Source organism: Cherax quadricarinatus, chromosome 62, assembly GCF_038502225.1.
Source record: "Cherax quadricarinatus isolate ZL_2023a chromosome 62, ASM3850222v1, whole genome shotgun sequence".
NCBI lineage: Eukaryota > Metazoa > Arthropoda > Malacostraca > Decapoda > Parastacidae > Cherax > Cherax quadricarinatus.
In genome coordinates this window covers 19594605-19615238 of record NC_091353.1, presented here as the reverse complement: position 1 = coordinate 19615238, position 20634 = coordinate 19594605, and the positions used below count along the sequence as shown (strand labels likewise).

At 41.9% G+C, this 20634-nt stretch overlaps 1 protein-coding gene across 1 annotated transcript in view; it reads right to left on the bottom strand.

Annotated features, from left to right (window-relative positions):
* Positions 1–20634, bottom strand: part of LOC128702475 (serine/threonine-protein kinase Nek8-like) — a 138276-nt gene that overhangs the window by 21558 nt on the left and 96084 nt on the right. The window contains exon 9 of the mRNA XM_070098523.1: positions 3946–4088. Within this exon, the coding sequence (XP_069954624.1) occupies positions 3946–4088 (143 nt within the window). The remainder of the gene's footprint in view (positions 1–3945; positions 4089–20634) is intronic.

Here is a 20634-nt window from a genome sequence, read left to right as displayed (position 1 = left end):
CAGTACTTGTAACCAAGCCTAAGCCTGGCCACTACAACATCAGTCAGTACTTGTAACCAAGACTAAGCCTGGCCACTACAACATCAGTCAGTACTTGTAACCAAGACTAAGCCTGGCCACTACAACATCAGTCAGTACTTGTAACCAAGCCTAAGCCTGGCCACTACAACATCAGTCAGTACTTGTAACCAAGACTAAGCCTGGCCACTACAACATCAGTCAGTACTTGTAACCAAGCCTAAGCCTGGCCACTACAACATCAGTCAGTACTTGTAACCAAGCCTAAGCCTGGCCACTACAACATCAGTCAGTACTTGTAACCAAGCCTAAACCTGGCCACTACAACATCAGTCAGTACTTGTAACCAAGACTAAGCCTGGCCACTACAACATCAGTCAGTACTTGTAACCAAGCTTAAGCCTGGCCACTACAACATCAGTCAGTACTTGTAACCAAGCCTAAGCCTGGCCACTACAACATCAGTCAGTACTTGTAACCAAGCCTAAGCCTGGCCACTACAACATCAGTCAGTACTTGTAACCAAGCTTAAGCCTGGCCACTACAACATCAGTCAGTACTTGTAACCAAGCTTAAGCCTGGCCACTACAACATCAGTCAGTACTTGTAACCAAGCCTAAGCCTGGCCACTAAAACATCAGTCAGTACTTGTAACCAAGACTAAGCCTGGCCACTACAACATCAGTCAGTACTTGTAACCAAGACTAAGCCTGGCCACTACAACATCAGTCAGTACTTGTAACCAAGACTAAGCCTGGCCACTACAACATCAGTCAGTACTTGTAACCAAGACTAAGCCTGGCCACTACAACATCAGTCAGTACTTGTAACCAAGACTAAGCCTGGCCACTACAACATCAGTCAGTACTTGTAACCAAGACTAAGCCTGGCCACTACAATATCAGTCAGTACTTGTAACCAAGACTAAGCCTGGCCCCTACAACATCTGTCAGTACTTGTAACCAAGACTAAGCCTGGCCACTACAACATCAGTCAGTACTTGTAACCAAGACTAAGCCTGGCCACTACAACATCAGTCAGTACTTGTAACCAAGACTAAGCCTGGCCCCTACAACATCAGTCAGTACTTGTAACCAAGACTAAGCCTGGCCCCTACAACATCTGTCAGTACTTGTAACCAAGACTAAGCCTGGCCACTACAACATCAGTCAGTACTTGTAACCAAGACTAAGCCTGGCCACTACAATATCAGTCAGTACTTGTAACCAAGACTAAGCCTGGCCACTACAATATCAGTCAGTACTTGTAACCAAGACTAAGCCTGGCCACTACAACATCAGTCAGTACTTGTAACCAAGCCTAAGTCTGGCCACTACAACATCAGTCAGTACTTGTAACCAAGACTAAGCCTGGCCACTACAACATCAGTCAGTACTTGTAACCAAGCCTAAGTCTGGCCACTACAACATCAGTCAGTACTTGTAACCAAGACTAAGCCTGGCCACTACAACATCAGTCAGTACTTGTAACCAAGACTAAGCCTGGCCCCTACAACATCTGTCAGTACTTGTAACCAAGACTAAGCCTGGCCACTACAACATCAGTCAGTACTTGTAACCAAGACTAAGCCTGGCCCCTACAACATCTGTCAGTACTTGTAACCAAGACTAAGCCTGGCCACTACAACATCAGTCAGTACTTGTAACCAAGACTAAGCCTGGCCACTACAATATCAGTCAGTACTTGTAACCAAGACTAAGCCTGGCCACTACAATATCAGTCAGTACTTGTAACCAAGACTAAGCCTGGCCACTACAACATCAGTCAGTACTTGTAACCAAGCCTAAGTCTGGCCACTACAACATCAGTCAGTACTTGTAACCAAGACTAAGCCTGGCCACTACAACATCAGTCAGTACTTGTAACCAAGACTAAGCCTGGCCACTACAACATCAGTCAGTACTTGTAACCAAGACTAAGCCTGGCCACTACAACATCAGTCAGTACTTGTAACCAAGACTAAGCCTGGCCACTACAACATCAGTCAGTACTTGTAACCAAGACTAAGCCTGGCCACTACAACATCAGTCAGTACTTGTAACCAAGACTAAGCCTGGCCACTACAACATCAGTCAGTACTTGTAACCAAGCCTAAGTCTGGCCACTACAACATCAGTCAGTACTTGTAACCAAGCCTAAGCCTGGCCACTACAACATCAGTCAGTACTTGTAACCAAGACTAAGCCTGGCCACTACAACATCAGTCAGTACTTGTAACCAAGCCTAAGTCTGGCCACTACAACATCAGTCAGTACTTGTAACCAAGCCTAAGCCTGGCCACTACAACATCAGTCAGTACTTGTAACCAAGACTAAGCCTGGCCACTACAACATCAGTCAGTACTTGTAACCAAGCCTAAGTCTGGCCACTACAACATCAGTCAGTCTGTTCACATTGCACGTTACTCCATAAACATTTGTCTATATTCATGTTATCATAGTGGGTTATAGATCTGCTCTCTATCTGGCTAGTACCTGGTGTGTGTTGATGACCCTACCTAGTAGCTGGTATGTCTTTATGACCGTACCTGGTATATGTCTTGATGACCCTACCTAGTACCTGGTATATGTCTTGATGACCCTACCTAGTACCTGGTATACGTGTTGATGACCCTACCTAGTAGCTGGTATGTCTTTATGACCGTACCTGGTATATGTCTTGATGACCCTACCTAGTACCTGGTATATGTCTTGATGACCCTACCTAGTACCTGGTGTGTGTTGATGACCCTACCTAGTACCTGGTGTGTGTTGATGACCCTACCTAGTACCTGGTGTGTGTTGATGACCCTACCTAGTACCTGGTGTGTGTTGATGACCCTACCTAGTACCTGGTATGTCTTTATGACCGTACCTGGTATATGTCTTGATGATCCTACCTAGTACCTGGTATATGTCTTGATGACCCTACCTAGTACCTGGTATATGTCTTGATGACCCTACCTAGTACCTGGTATATATCTTGATGACCCTACCTAGTACCTGGTATACGTGTTGATGACCCTACCTAGTACCTGGTATATGTCTTGATGACCCTACCTAGTACCTGGTATATGTCTTGATGACCCTACCTAGTACCTGGTATATGTCTTGATGACCCTACCTAGTACCTGGTATACGAGTTGATGACCCTACCTAGCACCTGGTATATGTCTTGATGACCCTACCTAGTACCTGGTATATGTCTTGATGACCCTACCTAGTACCTGGTATATGTCTTGATGACCCTACCTAGTACCTGGTATACGTGTTGATGACCCTACCTAGTACCTGGTGTGTGTGTGTGTGTTGATGACCCTACCTAGTATCTGGTGTATGTGTTGATGACCCTACCTAGTACCTGTTATATGTGTTGATGACCCTACCTAGTACCTGGTGTATGTGTTGACCTGGAAAGTACCTGGTGTGTGTTGATGACCCTACCTAGTACTTAGTGTATGCGTTGACCAGGCAAGTACCTGGTGTGTGTTGATGACCCTACCTAATACCTGATGTATGTGTTGACCAGGCAAGTACCTGGTGTGTGTTGATAACCCTACCCAGTACCTCGTGTATGTGTTGATGACCCTGGCTAGTACCTGGTGTGTGTTGATGGCCTTGCCTAGTACCTGGTGTGTGTGTTGATGACCCTACCTAGTATCTGGTGTATGTGTTGATGACCCTACCTAGTACCTGGTGTATGTGTTGACCTGGAAAGTACCTGATGTGTGTTGACGACCCTACCTAGTGCCTGGTGTATGCGTTGACCAGGCAAGTACCTGGTATGTGTTGACCCTACCTAGTACCTGGTGTATGTGTTGATGACTCTGCCTAGTACCTGGTGTGTGTTGATGACCCTGCCCAGTACCTGATGTGTGTGTTGATGACCCTACCTAGTACCTGGTGTGAGTATTGACCTGCTAAGTACCTGAGGTTAGGAGGACCAGATGAGTATTGGAGACAGCCAGTTCCTTAACGCGGGTCCTGGGAGGCAGAGGAACGGGATTGATGCTAATTGATGAGTCATACACCTTCATGTGGTAGACGACAGATCGTGGAGGTCGTGACGACCTAAGGAACAATAGTCATCTATCATCAACTGTCATCAACTATCAGCAACTAGCATCACCTCTCATCAACTATCATCAACTAGAATCTATCATCAAGTGTCAACTATCATCAACTGTCATCAATTATTATCATCAACAAGCATAAACTATCATAAACTGTCATCTATCATCATCTTCCATCAACTATCATCAACTGTCATCTATCATCTTCCATCAACTATCATCAACTGCCATCAACTAACGTCAACTATCATCAACTGCCATCAACTATCATCAACCATCAACTATCATTAATCTCTGCTTAAAAAAAAGTGAAGAAATGATTACATCATCAGAGTAAATTGATGAATGAGAAACATGCACATCAATTTGGGTATGTTGACTGTTACAACGTATCACCCACAGAGCAGGTGTGTCTGCATCAATCATTTCTCAACTCATAAAAGTTGAGGGACTGACAACCCATCAATTCTTCGTGAATAAAGGACAGACTACCTTAAAATAATGTTACCCTCCAGTCTCTCCAATATTACAGTCCCGTGTATCATAGCTAGTAAACAAGACAAGTACATCAATCATAGTAAACAAGCCTAGTAAATCACAGTAAACAAGCCTAGCAAATCACAGTAAACAAGCCTAGTACATCATAGTAAACAAGCCTAATACATCTATCACAGTAAACAAGCCTAGTACATCTATCACAGTAAACAAGCCTAGTACATCTACCACAGTAAACAAGCCTAGTACATCTACCACAGTAAACAAGCCTAGTACATCTACCACAGTAAACAAGCCTAGTACATCTACCACAGTAAACAAGCCTAGTACATCTACCACAGTAAACAAGCCTAGTACATCTACCACAGTAAACAAGCCTAGTACATCTATCACAGTAAACAAGCCTAGTACATCTATCACAGTAAACAAGCCTAGTACATCATAGTAAACGACCCTAGTACATCTATCACAGTAAACAAGCCTAATACATCTATCACAGTAAAAAAGCCTAGTACATCTATCACAGTAAACAAGCCTAGTACATCATAGTAAACAAGCCTAGTACATCTATCATAGTAAACAAGCCTAGTACATCTATCACAGTAAACAAGCCTAGTACATCTATCATAGTAAACAAGCCTAGTACATCTATCATAGTAAACAAGCCTAGTACATCTATCATAGTAAACAAGCCTAGTACATCTATCACAGTAAACAAGCCTAGTACATCTATCATAGTAAACAAGCCTAGTACATCTATCGCAGTAAACAAGCTTAGTACATCTATCATAGTAAACAAGCCTAGTACATCTATCACAGTAAACAAGCCTAGTACATCTATCATAGTAAATAAGCCTAGTACATCCATCATAGTAAACAAGCTTAGTACATCTATCACAGTAAACAAGCTTAGTATATCTATCACAGTAAACAAGCCTAGTACATCTATCACAATAAACAAGCCTAGTACATCTATCACAGTAAACAAGCCTAGTACATCTATCACAGTAAACAAGCCTAGTACATCTATCACAGTACATCATAGTAAACAAGCCTAGTACATCTATCACAGTAAACAAGCCTAGTACATCATAGTAAACAAGCCTAGAACATCAATCATAGTAAACAAGCCTAGTACATCATAGTAAACAAGCCTAGTACATCTATCACAGTAAACAAGCCTAGTACATCATAGTAAACAAGCCTAGTACATCAATCATAGTAAACAAGCCTAGTACATCTATCATAGTAAACAAGCCTAGTACATCAATCATAGTAAACAAGCCTAGTACATCTATCACAGTAAACAAGCCTAGTACATCAATCATAGTAAACAAGCCTAGTACATCAATCATAGTAAACAAGCCTAGTACATCATAGTAAACAAGCCTAGTACATCAATCATAGTAAACAAGCCTAGTACATCAATCATAGTAAACAAGCCTAGTACATCATAGTAAACAAGCCTAGTACATCTATCACAGTAAACAAGCCTAGTACATCTAACACAGTAAATAAGCCTAGTACATCATCGTAAACAAGCCTAGTACATTTATCATAGTAAACAAGCCTAGTACATCAATCATAGTAAACAAGCCTAGTACATCATAGTAAACAAGCCTAGTACATCTATCAGAGTAAACAAGCCTAGTACATCACAGTAAACAAGCCTAGTACATTTATCATAGTAAACAATCCTATTACATCACAGTAAACAAGCCTAGTACATTTATCATAGTAAGCAAGCCTAGTACATCTATCACAGTAAACAAGCCTAGTACATCAATCATAGTAAACAAGCCTAGTACATCATAGTAAACAAGCCTAGTATATCAATCATAGTAAACAAGCCTAGTACATCTATCACAGTAAACAAGCCTAGTACATCAATCATAGTAAACAAGCCTAGTACATCTATCACAGTAAACAAGCCTAGTACATCAATCATAGTAAACAAGCCTAGTACACCAATCATAGTAAATAAGCCTAGTACATCTATCACAGTAAACAAGCCTAGTACATCTATCACAGTAAACAAGCCTAGTACATCAATCATAGTAAACAAGCCTAGTACATCTATCACAGTAAACAAGCCTAGTACATCAATCATAGTAAACAAGCCTAGTACATCATAGTAAACAAGCCTAGTACATCTTTCATAGTAAACAAGCCTAGTACATCTATCATGGTAAACAAGCCTAGTACATCATAGTAAACAAGCCTAGTACATCAATCATAGTAAACAAGCCTAGTACATCAATCATAGTAAACAAGCCTAGTACATATGTCACAGTAAACAAGCCTGGTACATCATAGTAAACAAGCCTAGTACATCTTTCATAGTAAACAACAATATCATCCAGGTATGCTGCCATGCTTTCAAGTCCTTTAATAGCCTGATGGATAAGTTTCTGGAATGAAGAAGGGGAGTTTTTCATTCCGAAGGGGGTAACTGTATATTGATAATGACCTCCTGGAATTACGAAGGCAGAGATTTCCTTCGCCTTATCCGTCAAAGGTACCTGATAGTAACCTTTAAGGAGATCTAACTTGGACACAAAAGTTGCCTTACCCACAAAGTCGATTACGTCATCCAGACGAGGAAGAGGGTAAGCATCTGTGATTGTGACCTCATTCACCTTACGGTAGTCTGTACACATACGAAACCCTCCATCAGCTTTTTTAACAAGGATGCACGGTGAAGCCCATGGACTAGACTAATTCTTCACTAAACCATGCTCTAACAGAAATTCTACTTCATGCTGAAGTAGCCTCTGCTTTTCAGGATTAGCTCTGTTGGGGGAGAGTTTAATAGGTTTAGAGTTTCCCACATCTACATCATGATAACCTAATATACATTTTTTCGGCACATCCGAAAAAAATATCAGGGTATGACTGTAGAAGCTCAGTTAAACTTGTTGCTTGAGTTTCAGATAGTCCCACCATTAAAGGGCTAGGGTTCTTGAGGAGGACAGAGTTTGGAAGTTTAACATTAATTTCAGAAATAGAGTGCAAAGAGTCAGAGTCGTCCTCAGAGGTAGAGGACAGAGTCATTACTGGGACTTTCTCTGGTGTATGAAAAGATTTTAATTGATTAATGTGGTAAGTTTTAGTTTTTGAGGTCTTATCAATGGGAGCTACCACATAATTTACATCAGATAATTTACTTACAATTTGCATAGGTCCCGTAAATCTAGCTTTCAAGGTGTGGCCAGGTATAGGTTCCTGCACCAACACCTTGTCTCCTGGATGAAAGGAGCGGAATTGTGCATTTCTGTCATACTTCCGTTTCATCTTATTTTGAGCTGCCTTTAGGTTAGCCTTGGCTAACTGACGTGCCACCTGCAACCTTGAAGATGGGTTGTAGAGTGTTGAGCTAACGCCTTCTCCCATCCATCCTTCTTTAAGCACCCGAAGAGGACCTCGTACATTGTGCCCAAAGATCAGCTCAAACGGACTATACCCTGTAGACTCTTGCACCGTCTCTCGGACTGAGAACAGCAACAAAGGTAGTGATTCATCCCAGTCTGTAGGGAAGTGCATGCAAAAAGTTCTCATCATTGTTTTTAACATCTGATGGAATCTTTCCAAGGCGCCTTGGGACTGAGGATGATAGGCAGTGGATAAGTTGTGGATTATTCCTAACCTAGCTAATGCTTCCCTAAATGCTTTGGCAGTGAAGTTAGTACCTTGATCACTTTGAATAGTTTTAGGAATGCCAAAACAAGAAATAAATCTTGTTAAAGCTTTGAGAATAGCTTTAGTATTAATACTGCACATGGGAATTGCTTCAGGGTATCTAGTTACTTTATCCAAAATGGTAAATAAATAGTGATTTCCCGACTTTGACCTAGGTAGTGGACCTACACAATCTATAATTAAATCTGCAAAAGTTTCTCCATCAGCAGGTATAGGTTGAAGGGGTTCAGGTTTAATGGAATGTCCAGGTTTCCCTACTTGCTGACATTGTCGGCAACACTGTATATGGTTCTTCACATCCTGCTTTAATTTTGGCCAATAAAATTTTTTGTTATTCTATATAATGTTTTAGTAATTCCTAAGTGACCTCCTAATGATGTATTATGAGCTATATTCAATATTTGAGGTCTAAACTTTGATGGAACTACTAACCTGTCAGACAATTGCCGGCCCTCTATCTCCTTACCAGTCTCAGTGCAGATCAAATAGTCGTTTTTAAGTTTATACTTGACCGGATGATCCAAACAGGATTTACCCATGGCTGCCTGGAAAGCGAAATTTAAAGAAGGGTACTTTCGTTGTTCTTCCTGGAAGGACAGTCCCTCGGGCATGGAAACAGAGATTTCTGGCAATCCTGCAACCTTGGAATAGGAAGTCTTTATCTGGGTCTGTTCACTTGATCTACGAGGTTCCGTCCAGTTTTCCTCGTAAAACAACATGGCTATTCCGAGATCGGTGTCGTCCAAGGAAAGGTCAACATTCTCGCCAGACAACCCTTGGGATGTTGCCCGAGTTATGGCCAACACCGGAGAAGAATTAATCATTATGAGTTCAGGACATACACTAGCAGTGGTAATGTTATTACCCAGTAATAACATGGCATCTTTCATGGGGAATCCTTTGGATACACCCACAGTCAAGTAACCAGTGTAATTGCACTGTACATAAATTTAATGCAAAGGGAAAGAATATATAGCTCCTCCAAATGCTTCCAACAAAACAGAGGAATTTTAGGAGGTATTCTTTGAAAGGGCTAATATTCCCTATTATAAGTGAGCAATGTGCTCCAGTATCTCTAAAGGTTTTGACTTCAGTTGTTTCGGAGTTTTCCTGAAGGGAAATAAGACTCTTACAGTAATAAGGGGCCATCCCTTTTTCTGCTTCTTTCAGGGACATGTCACTAGGGATATTAGAGATTTTCCCAATGGGTTGGGGTTTATGGGGGCAGTTGGGACAGATGTGACCTACTTTATTGCACAGGAAGCCGATGACAGGTTTGCCCTTAACTCCCTGCTGATGTTGCAACTGGTGTCGCTCTGGCTGGTGTCTTTCTGGATACTGTTGTTGAGTTGCACTATGTTGAGTAGTTTGTCTCTCACCAGGTGGACCATAAGTTGAGAAGCGTGGCTCACCAGGTGACTTAGTTGGCTGACGTAGACGTTCTCCCTCCGGCTGGCACTTCATCCTCCAAGGTTGACGATCTCTGCTTATGCCAGGCTGTTGAAAAGAGAGACGGGACCACTCGGACAAGGAGCGGTTAGTTTCAAAGGTATCAGCCAACCTGGCTGCCTCCAATGCAGTGGTTAAGTCGCGATCATGCAGAAAAACTCGAACCTCTGGTCCCACAGACTCCAGCAGGTTGTCAATCAGAATAAGCTGCACAAGATAATCGAAGGTAGCAACACCACTTGTTTTATACCAGCTGGTAAAAGCTTTGGTCTGCTGTCGCACAAAATCAACCAGGGATTGACGAAGCTGTCGTCTGCCCAACTTGAATTTTTTTCGATACTTAGCTGGGATACAAGTATATGCTCTCAAAACTGTGGTCTTCGCCACGTTATAATCGGAAAATTCAATGTCATTTAACACTGACGTAAATTTCTGTGCCTTACCAAACAATGGTGCGTGAACCAACGATGCCCAATGCTGTTCCGGCCACCTCAAGGCTCGAGCCTGATTTTCGAAAGCTTTGAAAAATTGTTCTGCTTCGGCCTCATTGAAGCAGGGAACAAACTGTACTGCTTTCTGTAACTTAAAGTCATTTACAAGATGCGAAAACTGCCTCCTTTCTTTTTCCCTATCAAACTCTTCTTTTGCAAATGCTCTCTGTTCCCTAGTCTGTTCAAGATTGATTTTTGCCAGCTCAAGTGCCAACGCCGCTGATTCACCTTGAGACAACCCTGCTGCAGTAGACTGATGATTTTGCTCCGTTGATGTATCATCTTCCTCTTGCGAGAACATAGGAGTTTCATTCCTAGCTCCTGCAGAGGAAGGCGTCTGATGTGCCATCTCTTCTTCCCGAAGCTTGTCAGTGATCAGTGAACGAGCAATTTGCCAACAACGCTGTAGGGACAATTTAGGTAGGTTAAACAAAGTATATGCCGACACCAGACGTCTGACTCGTCTAGGTGGCATAGTCCAATGTATAAATTATTTGCTATGCACAGTACGATTGCAGAATACCCCAATGTAACATGTTATTTGCAGAACACACTTAGATATGCACAGTACGATTGCAAAATACGCATACGCTTACAAGGTGGATACGCAATAGCCAAGCTGACTGCAAAATCGTCACACCGAACAAGCTAGTAGCGAGCTGTTGAACGATCATACAATAGCAAGTATTACAAAAAAAGTGATTTTTAAAGATGGTAAGTTTTACTCATTTTGTAATAAAGAGTTCGGGATACATAGACATTAAAATCAATTAATCTTTAATATAATATAAAAATCAATCTTTGGTCTAGGAGGTATTTAAAATATGTATACATGTTACAATAATAAATTATTAGCATCTTAAAATAATAATATATCTATGCTAAAATAATAAATCATAAATAACATTTGTACAATAATAAATAATCAACTGCATTCTTCGTGTCTCACGACACCCTTATGGCGCTCTGTGTCACACCACACTTGTCTGTGTTGTGTTGTGACGCTCCTTCTCAACTGTGTCACTTGACACCCTTTCTTCCGTGTAATGACGCTCCTGCTCAACCGTGTCCACTAGACACCCTTTTCTCTGTGTCACACGACACTCCTACTCTCCGTGTCACACGACACCCTTTTCTCTGCGTCATACACAATATCTCTACTGTGTCACTCCTGACACCCTTGTCTCTGCGTCGCACACTATCACCCACAGCGTCTCTCGAGGCCAGTCACATGACACTATTCAATGTACGTCTCTGTACGTCTCTGTAGATGCCTTCCTCTCCCACTACATTGTAAAATGTTCCAAACTTCAGAACACCCGTGACTTAACCTGGCTCCTTATTTTTTTCTTTTTCTTTTTCTTCTTCTCCCTCTTCCCCTTTCCTCTTTCCTTTTCTCCTCTGGGTTGTCTGTCTTTCTTCTGTCTCGTTTTCTGTTCCTTCATTATTTATTTCACCACTTCCCCTTTCACCCACCTCTGTGCACTTGCTCTCCCTCTGTGGGCACCTAGCTCCCTTGCAGTGCTCCCCTTTCTTTATATTTGACTGGCTCCTCCTCCTTATTCCTCACTACTACTACCACTACTACTACCACTACAACTACTACTACTACTACTACTACTACCACCACCACTACCTCTTCCTGCCTACATATAGCCGTCCTGCTCCACTTCTGGTTAGTGTGGCTTTGTAAATGGTCCAAGTCGGACCGAAACGTCGTCGTAAGCTTCTCTCTTCTATGTGCGGGTTATTTGTGTAACATCTAACATAGCCAGTAAACAAGCCTAGTACAACTGTCAGAGCCAGTAAACAAGCCTAGTACAGCTATCATAACCAGTAAACAAGCCTAGTACAGCTATCATAGCCAGTAAACAAGCCTAGTACAGCTATCATAGCCAGTATACAAGCCTAGTACACTATCATAGCCAGTAAACAAGCCTAACCTAACCTAACCAAACCAAACCTAACCTAACCACACCTAACCAAACCTAACCTAAACAAACCTAACCTAACCAAACCTAACCAAACCAAACCTAACCAAACCTAACCTAACCAAACCTAACCTAACCTAACCAAACCTAACCAACCCTAACCTAACCAAACCTAACCTAACCTAACCAAACCAAACCCAACCAAACCTAACCTAACCAAACCAAATCTAACCAAACCAAACCTAAGTAAACTTAACCTAACCAAACCAAACCAAACCTAACCAAACCTAACCAAACCTAACACAACCTAACCAAACCTAATGAAAACAAACCAAACCAAACCCAAACTAACCAAACCTAACGAAACCTAACCTAATCTAACTTAATCTAACCTGACCAAACCTAACCTACCCTAACCAAACCTAACCTAACCAAACCAAACCTAACATAACCTAACGAAACCTAACCTAACCAAACCTAACGAAACCTAACCTAATCTAACTTAATCTAACCTGAACAAACCTAACCAAACCAAACCAAACCAAACCAAACCTAACCTAACGAAACTTAATCAAACCTAACCTATTCAAACCTGCCCATACCTAGCCTACCTTAACCAAACCTAACCTAACCACACCTAAATTAACGAAACCTAACGAAACCTAACCTAATCTAACTTAATCTAACCTAACCAAACCTAACCAAACCAAACCAAACCTAACAAAACCTAATCAAACCTAACCTAACCTAATCTAACCTGACCAAACCTAGCCTACCCTAACCAAACCTAACCTAACCACACATAAATTAACCAAATCTAACCAAACATAACCTACGCAAACCTAACCAAACAAAACCTAACCAAGCCTAACCTAACCAAATCTAACCAAACCAAATCTAACCAAACCTAACCTAACCAAACCTAACCTAACTAAACCTATCCTAACCAAACCTAACCAAACCTAACCTAACCAAACCTAACCTAACCTAATGTAACCTGACCAAACCTAACCTAACCAAACCAAACCTAACCTAACCAAACCTAACCTAACAAAACCTAACTTAACCAAATTTAACCAAATCTAACCTAACCTAATGTAACCTAACCAAACCTAACCTAACTAAACCTAACCTAACCAAACCTAAATTAACCAAACCTAACCATTATTATTATAATCAAAAAGAAGCGCTAAGCCACAAGGGCTATACCGTCAAACCTAACCAAACCTAACTTAACGAAATGTAACCAAACCTAACCTAACAAAACCTAACTTAACCAAATTTAACCAAACCTAACCTAATGTAACCTGACCAAACCTAACCTAACCTTACCAAACCTACCCTAACTAAACCTAACCTAACCAAACCAATATTAACCAAACCTAACCTAACCAAACCTAACTTAACCAAACCTAACCTAACCAAACCTAAACAAACCTAACCTAACCAAACCTAACCTAAACAAAATTAACCAAACCAAACCTAACCAAACTTAACCTCACCTAACCTTACCTAACCTAACCAAACCTAACCTAACCAAACCTAACCTAAGCAAACCTAACCTAACCAAACCTAACCAAACCTAACCTAACCAAACCTAACCAAACCTAACTAAACCTAACCTAACCCAACCTAACTGTGGCATGCAGAGTACGTAACCTTTATTCGGCGCATGTACACACCCCAACCAGCGAACCAGGTACTAGGGTTGATGGGGCCCCATCGTTCAACCAGTACCCAGGTTCCAGCCAATGAGAAGATGGTTTTGGCAATCACAGAGGTGATGTGGGTACCACTCGCCTGTCTGCCCTTGTCATTCCCATTTTAGAGCTGGTTGAAGCACGGTCTGCTCTCTAGTGGCTTCTATTCTGCCTTGCTTACCGTGGAGTGCACTAATACCTATTGTTGTACATAGTGTATATAGTGTACATACTTTTGTTCTAAATTGGTGAAGGATAATATAAGTCAAAAGTTTTTCTGCTGTATTTATTTTGCTCCCTTTACACCCAGGATAACAGGCCTTTTGGACTCCTGGGTTGTAATATGGGTAGCCTGTCCGAGAGCTGGAGCTGGACTTAGAGCACGGGTTGAGCCTAGGGTGAAGCTGGAAGCAGGAACATTGTGTAGCTTGCTGTCTGGCATTGCATTAGCTTTGCCAACGCTTTACAAACTTTGCGTGTCAATTGCCTTGCTATAGTCAGCCTTGCTATTGTATGATTGTTTAACAGCTCGCTACTAGCTTGTTCGGTGTGCTCGCTTCAGTACGGTCAATCCTGTGTGAAGATTTTGCAGTCAGCTTTACTATTGTGTATCCACCTTGCAAGCGTATGTGCGTATTCTGCAATCGTACTGTGCATAGGTAAGTGTGTTTTGCAAATAACGTGTTACGTTGGGGTATTCTGCAATCGTACTGTGCATAGCAAATAACTTATACATTGGAGTATGCCACCTAGACGAGTCAGACGTCTGGTGTCGGCATATACTCTGTTTAACCTACCTAAATTGTCCCTACAGCATTGTTGGCAAATTGCTCGTTCCATTGGCACTGATTACGAACGCACTCTCACAGCTGCGCAACTGCGCTCACTGATTGCTGACAAACTTCGAGAAGAAGAGATGGCACATCAGACTCCTCCCTTTACGGGAGCTAGAGAAAAAACTCCTATGTTCTCGCAGGAGCAAAACGGAGCAAAATCGTCAGTGTAGTGCAGCAGGGTTGTCTCAAGGTGAATCAGCGGCGTTGGCACTAGAGCTGGCAAAAATCAATCTTGAGCAGACTAGGGAACAGAGAGCATTTGCAAAAGAATAATTTGATAGGGAAAAAGAAAGGAGGAAGTTTTCGCATTCTGTAAATGACTTTAGTTTACAGAAAGCAGAACAGCTTGTTCCCCGCTTCAATGAGGCCGAGCCAGAACAATTTTTCGAAGCTTTCGAAAATCAGGCTCAAGCCTTGAGGTGGCCGGAACAGCATTCGGCATCATTGGTTCACACAGCATTGTTTGGAAAGGCACAGAAATTGACGTCAGTGTTAAATGACACTGATTTTTCCGATTATAAAGTAGTAAAGACCACAGTGTTGGGAGCATATACTTGTATCCCAGCTAAGTATCAGAAGTTTTTTTAAATTAAGCAGGAGACAGCTTGGTCAATCACTGGTTGATTTTGTGCGACAGCAGACCAAAGCTTTTACCAGCTGGTATAAAGCAAGTGGTGTTGCTACCTTCGATGATCTTGTGCAGCTTATTCTGATTGGCAACCTGCTGGAGTCTGTGGGACCAGAGGTTCGAGTCTTTCTGCAGGATCGTGACTTAACCACTGCATTGGAGGCAGCCAGGTTGGCTGATACCTTTGAAACTAACCGCTCCTTGTCCGAGCAGTCCCGTCGCTCTTTTCAACAGCCTGGCATGAGCAGAGATCGTCAACCTTGGAGAATGAAGTGCCAGCCGGAGGGAGAACGTCTACGTCAGCCAACTAAGTCACCTGGTGAGCCGCACTTCTCAACTTATAGTCCACCTGCTGAGAGACAAACTACTCAACATAGTGCATCTCGAGAACAGTAGCCAGAGAGACACCAGCCAGAGCGACACCAGTTGCAATGTCAGCAAGGAGTAAAGGGCAAGCCTGTCGTCTGCTTCCTCTGTAACTAAGTAGGTCACATCCGTCCCAACTGCCCCCACAAACCCCAACCCATTGGAAAAATCTCTAATATCCCTAGTAACATGTCCCCGAGATAAGCAGAAAAAGGGATGGCCCCTTATTATTGTAAGAGTCTTATTACCCTTCAGGAAAACTCCAAAACAACTGAAGTCAAAACCTTTAGAGATACTGGAGCATATTGCTCACTTATAAGAGAGGGAATATTACCCCTTTCAAAGAACACTTCCTTGAATTCCTCTATTTCATTGGAAGCATTTGGAGGAGCTATATATTCTGTCCCTTTGCATAAAATTTATGTACAGTGCAATTACACTGGATACTTGACTGTGGGTGTATCTGAAGGATTCCCCATGAAAGATGCCATGTTATTACTGGGTAATAACATTACTACTGCTAGTGTGTGTCCTGAACCCATAATGATTAATTCTTCTCCAGTGTTGGCCATAACTCGGGCAACCTCCCGAGGGTTGTCAGGCGAGAATGTTCACCTATCCTTGGACGACTCCGATCTCGGAATAGCCACTTTGTTTTACGAGGAAAACTGGCCAGAGCCTCGTTGATCAAGTGAAGAGACCCTGATCAAGCCTTCCTATTCCCAGGTTGCAGGATTGCCAGAAATCTGTTTCCATGCCCGAGAGACTGTCCTTCCGGGAGGAACAACGAAAGGACCCTTCTTAAAATTTCACTTTTCAGGCAGCCAAGGGTAAATCCTCTTTGGATCATCCGGTCAAATATGAACTTAAAAACGATTATCTGATCTGCACTGAGACTGGTAACGAGATAGAGGGCCGGCAATTGTCTGACAGGTTAGTGGTTCCAACAAAATTTAGACCTCAAATACTGAATATAGCTCATAATACTTAATTAGGTCACTTAGGAATTACTAAAACATTATATAGAATCACAAAAGAATTTTATTGGGCAAAATTAAAGCAGGATGTGAAGAATCATATCCGATGTTGACAAGAATGCCTGCAAGTAGGGAAACCTGGACATCCCATTAAACCTGCACCTCTCCAACCTATACCTGCTGATGGAGAACCTTTTGCAGATTTAATTATAGATTGTGTAGGTCCACTACCTAGGTCAAAGTCGGGAAATCAGTATTTATTTACCATTATGGATAGAGTAACTAGATATCCTGAAGCAATTCCCATGCGCAGTATTAATACTAAAGCTATTCTCAAAGCTTTAACAAAATTTATTTCTTGTTTTGGCATTCCTAAAACTATTCAAAGTGATCAAGGTACTAACTTCACTGTCAAAGCATTTAGGGAAGCATTAACTAGGTTAAAGATAATCCACAACTTATCCACTGCCTATCATCCTCAGTCCCAAGGCGCCTTAGAAAGATTCCATCAGACGTTAAAAACCATGATGAGAACTTTTTGCATGCATTTTCCTACAGACTGGGATGAATCACTACCTTTGTTGCTGTTCTCAGTGCGAGAAACGGTGCAAGAGTCTACCGGGTATAGTCCATTTGAGCTGATCTTTGGGCACAATGTACGAGGTCCTCTTCGGGTGCTCAAAGGAGGATGGATGGGAGAAGACATTAGCTCAAAACTCTACAACCCATCTTCAAGGTTGCAGGTGGCACGTCAGTTACCCAAGGCTAACCTAAAGACAGCTCAAAATAAAATGAAACAGAGGTATGACAGAAATGCACAATTCTGCTCCTTCAATCCAGGAGACAAGGTGTTGGTGCAGGAACCTATACCTGACCACACCTTGAAAGCTAGATTTATGGGACCTATGCAAATTTTAAGTAAATTATCTGATGTAAATTATGTGGTAGCTCCCATTGATAAGACCTCAAAAACTAAAACTTACCACATTAATCAATTAAAATCTTTTCATACACCAGATGAAGTCCCAGTAATGACTCTGTCCTCTTCTTCTAAGGAAGACTGACTCTTTGCACTCTATTTCTGAAATTAATGTTAAACTTTCAAACTCTGTCCTCCTCAAGGACCCTAGCCCTTTAATGGAGGGACTATCTGAAACACAAGCAACAAGTTTAACTGAGCTTCTACAGTCATACCCTGATATTTTTTCAGAAGTGCCGAGAAAATGTACGTTAGGTTATCATGACGTAGATGTGGGAAACTCTAAACCTATTAAACTCTCCCCCTACAGAGCTAATCCTGAAAAGCAGAGGCTACTTCAGCAGGAAGTAGAATTTCTGTTAAAGCATGGTTTAGTGAAGAATTAGTCTAGTCCATGGGCTTCACCGTGCATCCTTGTTAAAAAAGCTGATGGAGGGTTTCGTATGTGTACAGACTACCGTAAGGTGAATGAGGTCACAATCACAGATGCTTACCCTCTTCCTCGTCTGGATGATGTAATCGACTTTGTGGGTAAGGCTACTTTTGTGTCCAAGTTAGATCTCCTTAAAGGTTACTATCAGGTACCTTTGAGAGATAAGGCGAAGGAAATCTCTGCCTTCGTAATTCCAGGAGGTCATTATCAATATACAGTTACCCCCTTTGGAAAGAAAAACTCTCCCTCATTTCAGAAACTTATCCATCAGGCTATTAAAGGACTTGAAGGCATGGAAGCTTACCTGGGATCAACATCTATTTAGACTTAAGGCTCTTTTTGAGACCTTTCAGAGTTCCCATTTAACTGTTAATTTATCTAAGCCTTCCTTTGGCCAGGCCACTGTTAGTTTTCTAGGCCATGAAGTAGGTAGTGGTAAAGTTGCTCCTAACTTGCTAAAGTTATTGCCATTAAAGATTATCCAGTTCCTCATGATAGGAAATCTCTTCAACGTTTCCTAGGCATGACAGGATTTTACAGAAGACTCTGTAAGAATTTCTCAGATATTGTAGCCCCTCTTACCTCTCTTATCAGTCACAAAGTTCCCTTTAATTGGACCCCAGAATGTCAAAGTGCTTTTGATAAAGCAAAAAGATTATTGTGTACTGCACCCATTCTTTTGTCTCCAGACTTCTCCAAACCTTTCTCATTACAGGGTGATGCTTGTGAGTCTGGGGGTGGGGCAGTACTACTGCAAAACGGGAACGAGGAGTTGAAGCCTGTAGCCTATTATTCTGCTAAGTTCCAGCCGCATCAGAGGGCTTACTCTACCATTGAAAAAGAAGCCCTCGCACTGGTACTGGCTTTGGAGCATTTCGATGTTTATGTGGACCAGACATCGCAGGTGGTCACCGTCTACAGTGATCACAATCCTCCAGTATATCTCCAAGCCATGAAGAACCACAACACAAGGCTCATGCGTTGGGCATTACGACTGCAACCCTATTTTTTTTAAAATTGTACATATTGCCGGCAAAGAAAATATGCTGGCAGACTCCTTATCTAGAATCTAATATTATTTATAATTGTATATTAGGTTAGGATGTGTTAGATTACTTGTGGTAACCCCTTCCAAGCTTTTTTTTTTATACCCTCGTTTGGGTTTTTTTTTAGTGAGGGGATACGGGCTACCGTCCGCCCGTATCTTGGACCTAAGCTAGTCCGACTGTCTGCTGTCTTGCTCTGAGTTTAGGGTTTGGCTTTTTGTCACGAGAAAAGCTGAGCTCTAAGAGTTCGATAGTTGAGAGGAAAGGCGGTCCCATTATTTTGTGCCATGGTGCCACGGTTACCACTGGGAGGTGGCAGCCTAATCCTGAGCCTTCTCGGGGTGGGGGAGTGGCATGCAAAGAGTACGTAACCTTTATTCGGCACATGTAAACACCCTCATTTACAGGCTATCTCCCCCAACCAGCGAACCAGGTAACTGAGGGTTGACGATGGGGCCCCGTTGTTCAACCAGTAACCAGGTTCCAGCCAATAAGAAGATGGTTTTGGCAATTGCAGAGGTTATGTGGGTACCACTCTCCTGTCTGCCCTTGTCATTCCCATTCTAGAGCTGGTTGAAGCACGGTCTCCTCTCTAGTGGCTTCTATGCTGCCTTACCGTGGAATGCACTAATACCTATCACTGTACATAGTGTATATAGTGTACATACTGCTGTTCTAAATTGGTGAAAGATAATATAAGTCACAACTTCTCTGTGTTTATTTTGCTCCCTTTACACCCAGGATAACAGGCCATTTGGAATCCTGGGTTGTAATACTAACCTAACCTAACTTAACCAAACCTAACCTAACCAAACCTAACCAAACCAAACCTAATGTAACCATACCAAACCTAAACTAAAAAAACCTAACCTAACTTAACCTAACCTAACCAAACCTAACCTAAGGAAAACAAATCTAACCAAACCAAGCCTAACCTAACCAAACCTAACCCAACCTAACCTAACCAAACCTAACCTAACCAAACCAAACCTAACCTAACCTTACCTAACCAACCCTAACCAAACCTAAACTAACCTAACCAAACCTAACCTTACCTAAAATAACCAAACATAACCAAACCAAACCTAACCAAACCTAACCTAGCCTAACCTAACCTAACCAAACCTAACCTAATCAAACCTAACCAAACAAAAACTAACCTAACCATACCAAACCTAACCAAACCTAAACTAACCTAACCAAAACTAACCAAACCTAACCTAATCAACCCTAAATAAACCTAAGCTAACCAAACCTAACCTAACCTAACCAAACCAAACCTAACCAAACCTAACCTAACCTAACCAAACCTAACCAAACCTAATCTAACCAAACTTAACCAAACCTAACCAAACCTAACCTAACCTAACCTAACCAAAGTCACCAAACCTAACCTAACCAAACTTAAATAAACCTAAGCTAACCAAACCTAACCTAACCTAACCAAACCTAACCTAACCTAACCTAACCAAACCTAACCAAACCTAACCTAACCAAACCTAGCCTAACCAAAA